The 16,053-nt window shown below is 39.0% G+C and overlaps 1 protein-coding gene across 1 annotated transcript; it reads left to right on the top strand.

Annotated features, from left to right (window-relative positions):
- Window positions 1-307: 307 nt before the first annotated feature.
- MS3_00008652 (uncharacterized protein) lies at window positions 308-13,486 on the top strand. The gene is made up of 4 exons (XM_051216992.1): window positions 308-770; window positions 814-873; window positions 910-4,747; window positions 4,784-13,486. The coding sequence occupies exon 3, from the start codon at window positions 1,100-1,102 to the stop codon at window positions 4,049-4,051; it is 2,952 nt and encodes a 983-aa protein (XP_051065621.1). The 5' UTR covers window positions 308-770; window positions 814-873; window positions 910-1,099; the 3' UTR covers window positions 4,052-4,747; window positions 4,784-13,486.
- The last annotated feature ends 2,567 nt before the right edge of the window (window positions 13,487-16,053 follow it).

The raw sequence follows: 16,053 nt of genomic DNA on the forward strand, positions 1-16,053 counted from the left end.
CTTCAACGTAACCCTCACAAGTCACGGGAATCTGACGTGTCCAAGAGAATCGTGTTGATTGATTGTGTTGTTGTAAACAATTTCGTTCGCTTTACGGGTTTGAATACGCCAAACTCTGTAGTTCATGAGAAAAAAGTGTACTCCTTCTGTTTCGCGATTTCTCTCTACCTGATAACAATTCTACACGTGTTAAAGTGTAATTTCTAGCCTGGTCTAATATGTAGTGGTGGACATTCGTGACTAAACTGACTGGAATTACAACGATTATCAGTAAAGACCAAGTATATGCAAACAGATATATATTAAAGTTTTGTGAAAAGTGGAAGGATTTGAATTATTATGAGTGTAAGATCCATTTTGAATGCCTTGTGTGTTTGTGAAAATCCCTCCATGTATATACTTGCACTTTGTTCCTATTGATCTTCTTAGTTGTACATTGTTAACTTTTGGACTACATTTGGATTGTTAATCTTTGTATTTTATTATAGTTTTTTGTCTTTACCACACCTTCACTAATTCCCCATGTTTCTTCCCGAACTGCACTTATGTTGTTTTACTTTATACTAAATCTGAGCGGCAGCCATTTTGGTTGGTTCCTGCTTTTGATTGCTTGACCTGTGTTGACTGGAATTGTGCATTTTGGTTGTGAATTGAAGCACTCTTCCAGAATTGAAAACACTGTGTTATAGAGTGACCAATTATTACCTTTTGAACGAATCTGTACGTGATCTATCCAGACAGGATAGAATAACATTTATTTGTGGTGATTGGTAATTTTCTTGCATTCTTTATCAACTTTCTTATTTATTGTAGTTTAGATTTGATCAATTAAACAATTATTGGTTGGATAGCTGTGTGGTTATATTTGTTTAGGTAATAATGTATACTTAAATTTATGATAAATTATAGAACCGCTATCTTACCCCATTACCTTGTTTTGATCTCAAACGGGCGAGGGCGCGTATCGAACTTATCCAGGCAGCTGTCCAGCAGTCCAAACGTGGTTTGGATCCTACAGTTCTAAACAAATATTAATTGGTCAAAGTCGTTTGGTAATCGTTCACGGATTTTCTGGAAATAATTGGTCGTGTCGCTTATAATGCCAGTTAATCGTCGTCGGAGATCAGGCTCAAAGTTCGTCGATGTTAACGAAGAATCCCCTATCGTCAAGCAAGTACCTTTTGATGTCCTTAAGGGTCATGGTTCAGACTTAAATAGGGTTAATTATCATGGCAGTGATTCTAGCCTTAATTCGATGTCAGATGATGTAAAAAATCTTAGTTTAAAGGAGGAGCAAAGGCCTGAATTACTAGGAAAGAGCATGTCGCCTATAGTCCACGTTGTTGGCCCAGAGCTACCAAAGGTTGAATTGAGTTATTTCGATGGAGAGCCAAGAGGTTATTGGAAATTTATAAGGCAATTTGAGACGTATGTAGCGTCAAGAGTCACGGATGATAGCCAGCGCTTACTCTATTTGATACACTACTGTAAGGGCAAGGCTAAAACAGCTATTGAAGGTTGCGTCATGATGGAGGCATCCTCTGGCTATAAAAGAGCAAGGGAGATTTTAAAACGTTTTTTCGGACAGCCTCACGTAATTGCTCGAGAAACACTAGAGGACTTATTCAGTGCTGCGAATTTTGAGTATATTGACGGGGACCAACTATCAAATTTGGCTATTAAGATGGAAAACTGTGCCATGGTCTTGGAGCAGATGAATTATACTTCTGATCTAAATACCTTAGTTACCTTGGAAAGAATAGTGAGACCCTTGCCGCAATCTCTGCAAGCCCAGTGGGCGGACTGGGTGGATAAATTGACTGAAGATAACAGGGAACCGACCTTCGACGAGCTCACTCAGTTTATCGCATCGCGTGCGAGAGTGGCTTGTAGTAGATTTGGACGGTTAGCAAACCGTTCAAGAAAAGGACATAACGTGAAGACGAACTGCCACGTGAAATCGGTGCAAGGGAATAGTTCGACGACGAAAACTAAATGCAGTATGTGTTCCTACGACCATGCTATTGATAAATGTCCACAGTTCTTAGCGCTTACAGTCCAAGACCGATGGTCTCACGCTAAAAGCAAGGGTATCTGTTTTGTTTGTCTTAGACAAGGACATAAGATTAATGAATGTAAGATGACAAGGCTCTGTAACGTTGACAGTTGTAAGAAGAGACATCACGTTCTGCTGCACACTGACTCGACAGGCAACGTCGTAAATGATAAGCCATCATGCTCGGAATATAGGAAAAGAGTTGTTAATCATATCAGTAAGGTACAGACACTGGAGAACGAAATACGTAAGCTTTATGATGAGTTTTCAGATGCTTATTCAAGTGATAAATCATTATCAGTAGACGACAAGGGGGCTATAAAGATTGTGGAAGGGGGCACGCACTTCGGCGACGGTCATTTTGTAGTTTCTATACCGTGGAAAAAGAATCCAAATATGAAAATGGATAATTATGAAGTAGCAAACCGTAGATTACAAAGTTTGAAAGGTATGTTGTCGAAGGACGTCAGCCTGAACATCAGGTACATCAAAAGTATTGAAAGTAATTTTACTAAGACTTATGCGGAGAGGGTCCTTAAAATATATTTGCAGCCTAATTATCGCCCTCGAGGGTATTTACCTCATCATGCAGTGTTGAACATGAAAAAACCAGAGGAACTTAGAGTGGTCCTTGATTGTGCCGCCGAGTTTGCAGGGTTTTCCACAAATGATATGATTTATCAAGAACCCGATACCACTGATGAGTTAATGTGTATATTATTAAGTTTTCGCAAGGAGGCAGTTACAATCCCTGCAGATGTTGAAGAAGTGTTCATGCAATTGGTCTCTGAGTCTGATCGAGGAGCTTCAAGATTTCTGTGGTGGCAGGAGGGAGACATGTCGAGGGAACCATCTGAGTTTCAAATAACATCTCATCCGTTTAGTGCCATATCGCCGTTTCGTGCGAACTTTACCTTGAATAAGACGGCTCAAATATTCTCTGACGGTTATGATGGTTATGTTGTAGATGCTGTCAAGAATAATTTCTATGTTGATGATTGCTTGATATCCATTCCCAATTGTGATCAAGCAAAGAGTTTCGTTAAGCATATAAGTGAATTATTATGTAGAGGAAGTATGCAAAAAATGATCGATCTTGAATATTGGTTCAAATGTCCTACTTTATCGCATGACAAATTTTATATAACAATCACTGACTGCCCGGAACCTACTCCTGACGATATTGAGTTTAGAAAAATTGCTGTGGTTAACTTGAGTAGTATAAAGCAAAACATGTCACCTATTCTCTCTTATAAATCCGAGTGGTTGAAATTAGTAGGGGCCGTAGCCTGGCTTAGAAGGTTCATAGAATTTCTGATAGTGCTTCGTTCACCGAGTCATGAAGGATCCGTTCATCTAGGATGTTTAAAGGTCAAGGAGCCTGACATCGCCAAGGGTGAGAATTTATTGATGGTTCAAAAGGAAGTGTGTGGAGAATTATTTAGTGAATTTAGAAACAGAAGTGAAGTAGTAAGTCATAATGATCTGAAAGGTTTATCACCGATAATGCTTGATGGGTTACTCTGTGTTACAGGTCGTCTAAGCTACTCAAAATTATTGAATGCTTTTGAACGTCCAGTAATTTTACCCAGTCGACACTTAGTGACGGAAACGATAATTAGACATTGTCATAAAGAACCAGGACACATAGGAAGGTCATTAGAAAAAGGATATAGATATGTGTTTACTTGTTTGCAAACATGGGCAATACATATTGAACTGATGTATAGTTTGATTACTGGTTCATTTATAATGGCCTTATTACGTTTTATTGGGAGAAGAAGGAAACCTCCGGAGATTTACAGTGATAGTGCGTCAAGCTTCAGGGGAGCAGATTCTGAATTAAGGAGGTTTGTGCAACATTCGAATCAGCAGAAGATAAATATTGAATTGTCAGCGAGGTCCTCATCCAACAGCATGGGTGTAATTTGGGGAAGAGTGATTAGGTCTATACCAAGACTGTTATTGTTGATCACGAGAGAACAGGAGAAGTAGGTCTCCTTGAAGCTTTGGATTAGTCTTTGTTGTTATTGATGTAGTTAGGTCGAGTAGGCGTACTGTTGTAAGTCCTACTCGTTCCTATGGTGTGATATGTTATATAATGAACCATGACCGTAGGCATCAAGGTAGCTTGTGTGATATGGAGGGATTTTGGGGGCCGGTGTAAGATCCATTTTGAATGCCTTGTGTGTTTGTGAAAATCCCTCCATGTATATACTTGCACTTTGTTCCTATTGATCTTCTTAGTTGTACATTGTTAACTTTTGGACTACATTTGGATTGTTAATCTTTGTATTTTATTATAGTTTTTTGTTTTTACCACACCTTCACTAATTCCCCATGTTTCTTCCCGAACTGCACTTATGTTGTTTTACTTTATACTAAATCTGAGCGGCAGCCATTTTGGTTGGTTCCTGCTTTTGATTGCTTAACCTGTGTTGACTGGAATTGTGCATTTTGGTTGTGAATTGAAGCACTCTTCCAGAATTGAAAACACTGTGTTATAGAGTGACCAATTATTACCTTTTGAACGAATCTGTACGTGATCTATCCAGACAGGATAGAATAACATTTATTTGTGGTGATTGGTAATTTTCTTGCATTCTTTATCAACTTTCTTATTTATTGTAGTTTAGATTTGATCAATTAAACAATTATTGGTTGGATAGCTGTGTGGTTATATTTGTTTAGGTAATAATGTATACTTAAATTTATGATAAATTATAGAACCGCTATCTTACCCCATTACCTTGTTTTGATCTCAAACGGGCGAGGGCGCGTATCGAACTTATCCAGGCAGCTGTCCAGCAGTCCAAACGTGGTTTGGATCCTACAATGAGAACTAGTAATCCGCAAAATAACGCGAATAAGACCAAATGGAACTAAGCGAGCACAAACGGACGTATTTTATTTAGAATTCAAAATCGGGCAGATATCGAGTACGAAGAAATCATTAGTTCATACAAATACCACAGATATATATATATATATATATATATATATATATATATATATATATATATATATATATATATAGATAGATAGATAGATATGTGGGAAACGGTTTGAAGATGGAATTCGCAAACGCTTATTCCGGAAATCGACAACATGAACTGTGTGATTATCGTGCAATGTTTAAGGAGTTTTGATAAGTTCTACTGCCTACGAAAATGGATGTAGAAAACAAAGAGAGACAACCTGCTATCTATCTGAACTGGAAACCAACGAGATGGATTGAGTAATTATTGTGGAAGAATTGTCCACATTAATCCTGAGAATAAGGTCAGTGAAATACACAGAGGGATGGAAAAGAATGTTTGGCATAGATTATATGACACTGAGATTGAGTAAGTTTGTCTATCGAAATGCACAATATATTTGAAGGCATAAATACCGAGTTTCGACTTGATTGTTTCAAATACACTGAGCATTGAGTAGAGTTGGTGATTAAATACTGGAGAGCTTCTTATGTTTCTTACAACCAGCCACAAAATGTCGGATACCCAGTTTTCTTGTTGTGGATCCCAGTGAATGAGTCTATTCTAGATGCATTTATATCCGTATATACTTATGATATACCAAAAATCATTAACACTACAAATCGATGTGTCTGATTCTGAGTAAAGAAAAACGGTAACAAATATCACTCACATGGAAATGATATATCAAATAACATATTGACAAGGGTTGTAATGAAATGAATGTTACTTGTAAGCTCTTTCTGAGATAACAACAACCATAATAATCTGAGTCAAAATTTCAGAGTGGTGTAGAATTGTTTGAAAATATGCCAGATTTTCCACTGTCAAACACGATGTGAGGCATAGGTAAATACAAATGTCTGACAAGTGTTGAAGAGACGTTTATGATCACTGCATGATTGTCAGCTGCACGTCAACATGCACTTCGTCTTCAGAGTCAACTGAAATGTCATAGCATACGTCACAAGTACATCTAAAGTTGTTGATGTCATTTGCTTTCAGATAATCATCAGTTCGATATTCGATGTATTGTGGCTGGTGAGCAGTTGTACACTGGTTCTGAGGTGCCTAATTATATTCTGTGAGTCTCATGTATAGTAAGAGACAGATTTGTGACGTCAACTATTTTCTTAACGTTGTCGTGCAGCTCACTGCACGACTTTGCATATCACTGCTGAGTTGGATTAGAAGTTGGAGCTTCATGATCCGAAAATCAATTCGATTCATGCAGTCAGCTTTCTCGTTGGTTTTGCTAAAACAGCAAGTGTGTTCGGAAGTACACAAAAGTATGTGTGTGCACTATACAAATCAGAGTGTGGTCAAACATAACACGTTGTGTGTTTAGTTGTTTATGTTATGTATTTCAAACTATGTACAAAACGTTGAATCGTCTGAGTGTACATTTGAAATAACTCATTTAAAGACGATGGACAGTTTGCCAGTATATGTTAATGGACGTTGGTTATATAAGACGTCCTCATGCAATTTATTACATCTAGTAATTGGACAGACACCAACGACTGAAAACGGTGATATAATATTAAACCCTCCATTTGTCACTCAAACATTATTTTCTAAGCGTCGAAAAATGGATGATCAATTTCAGAACAAAATACTTTTTAGTCAGTGTGGTAGTCAATTATCTTTTGACAATAGCTCAATTTTAAAGCTCGTGCTCATGGATTCTTATCCAAAAGATGAATTATTTAGATCTAAACTTCCGAACACTCTTCTAACGTGTAAATATCGTTTGCCGCAGGAGGCCTCTGATTTGGGCGCATACACGCGCGACAACCCTGATAACATATGGAATTATCCACGTCCTGCTACCGTTCAGTACACTTCTAGTGTCATACCTTGGATGTCATCGTCGATTTTCCCGTACGTCCAGACTGGAGCCTGACCGTTGTTGCTACCTTGACGTGGTGGTCGAGCTTGCCTATCGTGATGAAGCAACCGAGCTATACTGGCTGGAACAACCGTTCCTCAAGGTCCTACCATGTCAGACAGGTCGGTTGAAGAGCGGTAAGACTAAAAGCAACAAACCCAAGGTTCGAAGGCGAAGTCGTACTGCTGACTGTACAGAGGTGTGACAGCAGTAAGGTGTTTCCTTCAGATAACCAGCATGACAGCAATGCTGCCTTCCCACAAAGAGCGGTGGGGTTAGAAAAGGTGGACCCTAAAAATGCACACCTCGCCTTATCCCACGGATATCCGTCTCCGGCGGTAAGGTCTCAATACGTACGGAGCTAACACAAAAATTACCCATAACAAAGTTGTGTGTGACCGACCTCAAGCAGTTGTCCCTTGGGCACTGAGGTCACGCTCTCAGGTCACTAAGACCACCTCTAATCCAATTTCCTTTTCAGGTACCTTCAGAACAACCCTTCCACGGTGTGGGCAACCGGGAAGTGATAACCGCCCTCATACTTCTAACAGCACTCAAGACCACTGTATTCATAATCAACCTACCTCTTCAATTCCTATTATTCCTCCTACATCGACTTTCAACTCTAAATTTCCTCTCTCGGCTTCCACCTCAAGTGTCACCATAGCCAACGATTCAAGTGCGCAAAACACTGTCCCAGGTCTACTGAAACCTTGCTCCAAACTACAAATTGGAGCCTTCAACGTACGCACCCTATGTCAAACCGGTCAGCAGGCTTCCTTGGATAAAATCCTAGAGTCTTTTACCATTGACGTGTGCTGTGTCTCCGAAACACGCATACAGGATTCCAGTGTGGTCATTCACTTGACCTCACCTCGGCAAAACGGAGAGCCAACGAGATACACCCTTCGTGTATCTGGTGACCCGATGGCAAGTTCTCGTGGACTGGCAGGTGTAGGCATAGCACTAAGCATGAGGGCCGGACAAGCACTGCTAGAGTGGATCCCCGTCAACAGTCTTCTATGTGCTGTTCGGCTGAACGGCTACGTAAGAACTCGGAAGGATAGGGACACACGTCGTTGCCTTTTTGTCGTTTCTGCCTATTCTCCCACTGACTGCATCTCAGATGAAGTGAAAGATGAATTTTACAGAAAGCTGTCCGAACTTCTTCAGAAAGCTAAACGCTCAGACATAGTACTCGTAGCAGGTGATTTTAATGCTCAGATAGGCAGTTTAAACCAAACAGAAAGGCATTTAGGTGGATATTTTAGTATTCCGACACAGCGAACAGATAATGGTGATCGTCTGCTGCAGCTATGCTCAGACAATCGTTTATTTTTAGCAAACACAAATTTTAAGCATAAGGAGAGACATCGTCTAACGTGGCGACCCCCTACACCAAACCAACGATGGACTCAAATAGACCATATTGCCATCAGTCATCGTTGGAGAGGGTCGGTAGAAGATTGTCGCTCATTCTGGAGTACCTGCTTGGACTCCGACCATGCCCTAATACGGGCACGCATCTGCTTGCGCCTCACTGGACGCAAAAAAGCCACATTAAAAAGACCCGTTAGAACTGAGTTGAGTAACGAGAAAACCAAAAGTAGGTTCCAGGAACAACTGAGGTCACACTTAGGTAGTTGTGAAGACGAGGCTGACCCAGATGTTGCTTGGAAGGGCATACAATCAGCTGTGGAAACAGCAGTGACATCTATTAGTGACTTAAACCACAGAGTTACAAGGAACCAGTGGATTTCTTCAAGGTCTGTCACACTGATGGATTCTCCCAAGCTCGTCCCATCGGGTTCCGAACATGATGAAGAGCGACAACAAATCAGATCTAGGTTAAGAAAAGGTTTAAGAAACGACCGTGAGCAGTGGTGGGCAACGAAAGCAAAAGAGATGGAAAAGGCGGCGACTATAGGGAACACAAGGCAGCTTTACAGACTAATAAAAGAAACTGGAACTAATAAGTCAAGTGTAAGTGAGATTATTTCGGAAAAAGACGATACTCTCATCTGCTCCCAGTCCAGACGTTTAGAACGATGGGTGGAACATTTTAGAGAACAGTTCAGCTGGCCTTCAGCTACTCTACAACTACCCTCCATTCTCAGACAATGTGAATGGAACATTGAAGTAGGTCCCCCAACTCTTGCTGAAGCTGAGAAGGCTATAGTTAATCTGAAACGAGGAAGGGCAGCTGGTCCAGATGGATTGACTCCAGAGGTCTTTAAGGATGGTGGTCCAATTTTAGCGATTAGGTTGACTAATATTTTAGCTAAGATCTGGGAATTAGACGTTATCCCATCTGACTGGTCGCAATCACTTATCGTCCCAATATATGAGAAAGGGTCCAAATCATCCTGTGACAACCACAGAGGGATTAGTTTAACAAACATAGTATCTAAAATACTATCAAACGCCTAACTAAGACTCGTGAACTACAAACACGAGAGAACAAAGCTGGCTTTAGACCTGGTCGTGGCTGCATCGACCACATATCCACCATTCGTCAGGTTCTAGAACACAGGCATACCTATCGGCGTCCGACGATGGTGGTCTTTCTTGACTTAAAAGCAGCATTTGACTCTGTAGACCGCGAGACTCTGTGGCAGTTTCTGTCATTGAAAGGCGTACCTCAGAAGTACATAAACCTTGTAAAGTCTCTTTACTCGAACACTACTAATCGAGTCAGAGCTTTTGCAACCTCAAGTGGTGTCCGTCAAGGCTGCCCGCTTTCTCCATTTTTGTTTAACTTCATCATAGACCTACTGATGGAACTAACATTCTCGTCGACTGAATTCTCGGGTATTGATCTCCTTCCAGGAGGTCCACTTATCGACTTAGAATACGCAGATGACATAGTCCTGTTTGGTGAAGACGCTGACAAAATGCAGAGTCTTCTGGTAGCACTGAGCAACAATGCCAGAATGTTTGGGATGCGCTTCTCTCCCTCCAAACGCAAGTTGTTGCTTCAGGACTGGTCTGCGTCAACACCTGAACTAAGGATAGGGAGTGAAGTAGTCGAACGCGTTGACAACTTCACTTATCTTGGAAGTCTGATCAGCTTTAATGGGTTGGTGTCTGACGAAATCTCAGCACGGATTCGAAAAGCTCGTTTGGCTTTTGCCAACTTACGTCACCTTTGGCGGAGGCGAGATATCCGTCTATCAATAAAAAGAACGAGTATACTGCGCGGCATTTCGTTCTGTTTTAATTTACGGCAGCGAAACATGTCCCTTAAGAGTAGAAGACACCCGTAAGCTACTAGTATTTGACCACAAATGCCTTAGAAATATTGCTCGCATCTGCTGGGATCACCGGGTAAGTAATAGTCAGGTTAGACGCAGGGTATTAAGGAATGATGGTAAATCAGTTGATGAGGTTATGAATCTTCATCGACTGAGATGGTTGAGCCACGTATTACGTATGCCTGAACACCGATTACCGCGACGTGCAATGCTAACCGGTGTAGGGGATGGTTGGAATAAAGTTAGGGGCGGCCAAACCAAAACGTGGCATCAGTGCCTGAAGTCACTAACTTTTAGTCTGAGCCATGTTGGTGAATGCAGACTACTTGGTTGGGGTCCGCGTGACTTTCGTAACCAATCGTTAGAGACCCTTGGTGACATGGCTCAGAATCGATCACAATGGCGTCGGTGTATACACTCCCTGTCTTCCCTTAAACTAAGAGATTAAAATCACTTCATATCCTTCTTTCTATGAACTAATTCTTTCTTCCTATACTATATATTTATGGCAATCTTTCTCCTATATATTACCACCTTTGACCTAACCACTCCTATGAATCCAGTGTTCATCCTGCTGTGCTAATGAGGTATGGCAAACTGGGCCGATGCATACATGTGCCTGGTCCTAAGTTGTAGCTGACTGACTGACTGACAGAAGAGTGACAAAGTAAAATCAACATTATCAATCAAGCCTTATGAATTTCATATGAATGGCACTAAATAAAATGTTGACTGATATTTTCACAGAATAACAGGAAGTATGTACACAGAATTACTTGTTTCTCTCAACTGCGCTTTTTAGAACTCTCGAAATTTTCAAGAGTTTCCGTTGCGCCCTTTTACAGTTCCTCTCCATAATATTTCTGATGATATTGTCGTTCATCAATTTGTTCTCAGGTAAAAGCTACACAAGTAATCGTATAGGTAAGCGTATAAGTAAGCGTACGGTATAATATTAGATGAATATTTAGGATGTAAAATCGGCAAGTTTACATGGAGTTAGACAAATAGTAGACGATTCGGCAACATTTCAAATATAGGACGACTACCATTTATTACAATCTAATCTCGTCTCGTTCGTGAACTGAACCTCGTTAAAGTTTTGTATTCCGATCAACATCAACAAATAAACGTCGAAAATACGAACATCTTTTTAAAATTATGTCTGTTTAGTCGCATCAGCAACGTGAATCCGAAAGTATCTTCCAACAAATTATACTTGGATGTTGATGGATTCATAAGTGGTTTAATGACTGTTTTAGATGACCACTGAGTTTAGAAATCAACTAACTGATTGTATAGTAAGATACTAATATAACCCGTTGAGAATATTAAATATTAACTTTATGGATCCATTTTTGGACCAATACTATGTGTACATGTTTATCGTTTAATTGTTTAATAGCTAAACTATTCATATTCATTTCCCCTTTATCACACGCTTTATTTTGACCTATGAACTGTTGTTATACGGTTTACCATTCTTGAGTTATGCCCTGTCTGTCAATAATTATCTCCCTTATTCACAGCCACATTTGGCTAAATCTTGTACAGATATTGTTTCCTATTTTATGGTACGAAGTTGTCTGTATGTGTTGAGTTGTTAAATAAACCTGATATGTTTGTAATAAATGATTATTATCGCAGAGGTTGAGATTTGTGTTCTGGACTTGACTGACTGGATTACGCAGGAAGCAAGACCGATAAGGACTCTAGGCTGCTCGCACGGGTTTTATGTGTCATCGGACCGATCAATAATTCACTGCTCTCTAATTGGCGGTATCGTCACGTTATACATTAACTGGGCACACAGACTACAAACTATAACAGATACATCTACTACTTCTACTTTCTTTTCACTACCTTCTTTCTATCATAACTATGAGATAAGTGTTTATACTTATTAAGTGATGGAAAAATACAGAATAATTTACTTTCTCCTAAACTTACAATTCAATTGTTTCATTCACACCTTTGTTGATCACAAGGTTAATTAAATCGCAATCACTAAAGAATACTCGATTTGTGCTATTCGCATGTTGTTATCACACTAATTACCAGTACTCGAAATCTTTGATTAGTGTTAACCTGACACATATAAATGGATATTTACATACAAAATGTGTGACAGAAATAGTGATAAACAATGTCACTCCAATATGGACACATACCAACAGACTTATACGAATATCAGAAGGGATTTTTGCGGATATTATAGTAATTTAAATAGTTGAGACCATCGGTCAATTGATGCTAGACCATCATGGGAAACCGGGACGAATATGACATTGGAAACTAATCATCCTAATAAAGTGAGTATGATTCGACAAATCCTAGTAAATATATATTAAATTATTGTTGTTATAGTATTTATAATCATAATGATAGTGATAATGACGAATGGATCAAACATGTTTACACATTGTTGGTATACAAAAATCGACTAGAGGAGTGAAACAAATCAGCAGGAGCAAGTTGATAGAGAGGACGTTACTGGACTAGTCAAGCAGAGAGAAAGAAGAGGAGTAGAATAAACTTCTATTTGTGTAAGTGTATTGTCTTGTGATGTATATATACACAAGTATACGATTGTTTAAAGAGTATGGTAATTGGAAATCACAAGTATCATAGATGATTGATCTATCTGTGTAGGTGTGTTATATCTTTTGACAGGAACAGAATGCATCATAACAACAACACAATGTGATAGAAATAATGAAAATAACAAAACAACTCAGATTTTTCTATCTTCTTTTATTACAAGATCATTACAATAGGAAAATCTACGGATTAAAAACTCTTAATGATAGACATCATTTATAATGCATTACACACCGATAGGAATTATACACACCAGCACACATACACTTATTCACCAAGTAAATATATATGCACTCTTACATTGACCTGTAGTAAAGATATTTCTTTCTATTTTGTTAAAGTCTATTTTACAACATAAGTTTGTTGTACCCAAAATAAGAAGCAGATAAATCTGGAAAATCAAGATCATGAATCGATTGGTATTAGATCACTATTGAAAACATGGAAGCACTGGACGGCTGTTTCGTCCTTACATATCAGTGCACATCCACAATCCCGCACGCGCGATTCCAACCCAGGATCTTCGGTCTCGCGCATAAACGCCTAACCTCTAGATCAATGAGCCGGCACCCAACGGTGTTAATGCCTAACTTCCACCGATTTGTAAAAGTACACATGGAATAATATATAGATTAATCATTGCAGTAATATTTATGTTTTGTTTTCATAATTCAGATTTATTATCACTGGAAGTTTAAAATACAATATTTTACCAGGTAAAGGTCTTGATAAGGACAGATAGTTACTAAGTGTGAGAAAGAATTTAAAATGTGATTCCATGATTGTTACTATAATTATTAAAATGAACGTTGAATGAAGTGATAACTTCTCGTTAGAATTTTCAATGCACTAATAGGACATATATGAAAAGAAAAGTATGATCTATGTGAATTTCGATCCATTTACTTAGTTGTACCACGGTCACTATGACTAATGAAGATATGTGATGTGCCGATAAACAAATCTGGAATCAAATTCACTTGGTGCTGTTTGCTTGTATCTTCCCATTGTTAATATATTCTACTTTCAGTATTTGTCTCTGAACCGATCTCAATTTGCAATAATATCTAACTTAAAATTAAAAACCACCAGCAAATTGAATAAAAAAATCACCACTAACTGTGATTCACTTTCACTACTGTTCATTATACGAATTGATCAGTAGTCGAATAAAAACAAGTTGTAATGGTCACACTATATCGAGAATTGATTGATATTGAAAGTGTGAACCATCTATTTCTACCTGAAGTTTATGCTGAAGATGTCTTCCGGAAGAACGACGAAAGCTCCACGACCGAACCATCCAGCTCAGAGAATAAAACTCCATCACAAGCATCTCGGTGGTCTGAAGATACTGTGCTCGCTGATAGACTGAAACGAACGAGTTTCGATCCTATGTCAGATCTTCAGTGTGCACTATTGGACAGTATTATACCAAACTGAAACAACTGTTCATTCTTTACTGGTTTCCAAGGGTCCTCCAGCTCATAATCAATCCTTAAATCACCAACAAACCAACATGAGACAAATAATATGAACCATACAGTTGACTGGCTGTTTTAATATACAGCTGGGGAGTATCTTTCATTCATAAGAATCCCATAACTACTTGTCTAGACAGTCAATTATCAACTGTTGATTCACTGTGATCCTAAAGAAATTTTTAATTAGTGAAAAGTATGTTTATACAGCAAAGATTCATGCGATGTATATGTTTGACCCAAAATCTTTATACTTATGGCGTAAGTTATTACTGACAATCTTTGGAATCATTATGCGTTCATGGATAAATACTCACTGAAACGTCATCTGGAGACAGTGGTAGTTGTCTAAATTTTTTTAATTTTAATAAGACAACTTAACGTTCACACTTTGCTCAATAATCAACATGCAGTCTTCAGTTCTCATGGCAACTTCGAAACTTTGAGACACTACATAGAGATGCGTTGATTCACACCTCTCACTTCCGTCAAATCGCAACATTTTACGACGATCATCCAACGTCGTCCATGGTATTTGTTTCAATTGTGAAATTGTTAAGCTCTGACGATCGCCAAATAACTGATGCTGGAAATCTCAATCAATGTATCAGGACCCGGAGGTTCGATAGCCCAACGTTTATCTTGAGACCTGGAGGTTGTAGATTCAATCCGTTGTAAAGAGGTGTGTAGACAATTGTTTATGCAAGATACCGAATATCCGTTGGTCAGATACCACCAACAAGAGCCTACTGTGTGAGAGAACAAATTAGCTTCCAGTAGAAGAGTAAATTATGCAAAGACGCTGGTAGTGGATATGACACACATTGCAGAACTCATCGAATTGCATCACGAGGCAAGCGCTGACTTGGAACCCTGAATGGAAACGGAAAAGTGGACGACCAAAGAACACACTGTGTCGATAATTGGAAGAAGACATCGAAAGGATGAACAGCAACCGGAGCTTGGTTATCTGCAATGTGAATAAAATAAATTGGTAAGTAGAATGCTGGATGAAAGTGATTATTTCGACAATAAATGATCAATCAGGTTAAGTGATTGTTATAGAGTTATTCACTGTGAGGGCTGTGGTCGATTTCACCTGGAGAGCTTCTCGAATGGAGACAGCTTCAAATGAGAAAAAGTGATAGCGTAGTTGGGTTTGACCGTATGATGTGCAAACTTCCCAAGGTTGCCTGCAGCAGCGTGTTGATGACGTTCTGACAACACGCTTGTAGTTCAGAGACTTGACACACTTCAAATGTTGCATGCCATTATTGGACATTTTCTTACTCGCCTATAGCAAAGCGAGAACAATCGCAAATGATGGGGCACTTCGCTGTCCAGTTTTATTTCACTCAGTCACTCAATTGACTGCCGTATCTGTACTTGGCTCAAGAAAATCAAATCTATTTTCAAGAGAGCAAGCACAACAACATTGTGGACATCAAGGTTGGGCCATGAGTACGTTTCACACGGTATCACGAAAAACTGCAAGCTGACTGAAAAACGTTGTTATCAGAAACAACTCGAAATCTCATCATATAACATGGTTTGTGCCAACCACATTTTCCAAATTGAAACCAATCTTCATTGTCTCAAACCATATTTCGAAAACTTCAAATATTCATCATTTTCAAAACACTCAAATAGCGTGATAAACATTGGAGTGAATTAAATTGGTTAGTTTAATAAAAACTATAAACATTGACATGTTCACTTGTGAATCGAAGTACATCATTACCAAATATGTTGACATACTTCACCTCCCTCAAAATTCACAATCTTTCGATGC

This window comes from Schistosoma haematobium, chromosome 6, assembly GCF_000699445.3.
Source record: "Schistosoma haematobium chromosome 6, whole genome shotgun sequence".
NCBI classification, from domain to species: Eukaryota; Metazoa; Platyhelminthes; class Trematoda; order Strigeidida; family Schistosomatidae; genus Schistosoma; species Schistosoma haematobium.

Coding starts and splice junctions, on each gene's coding strand:
- MS3_00008652 (XM_051216992.1), top strand. CDS start 1,100: ATGCCAGTTAATCGTCGTCGGAGATCAGGCTCAAAGTTCGTCGATGTT.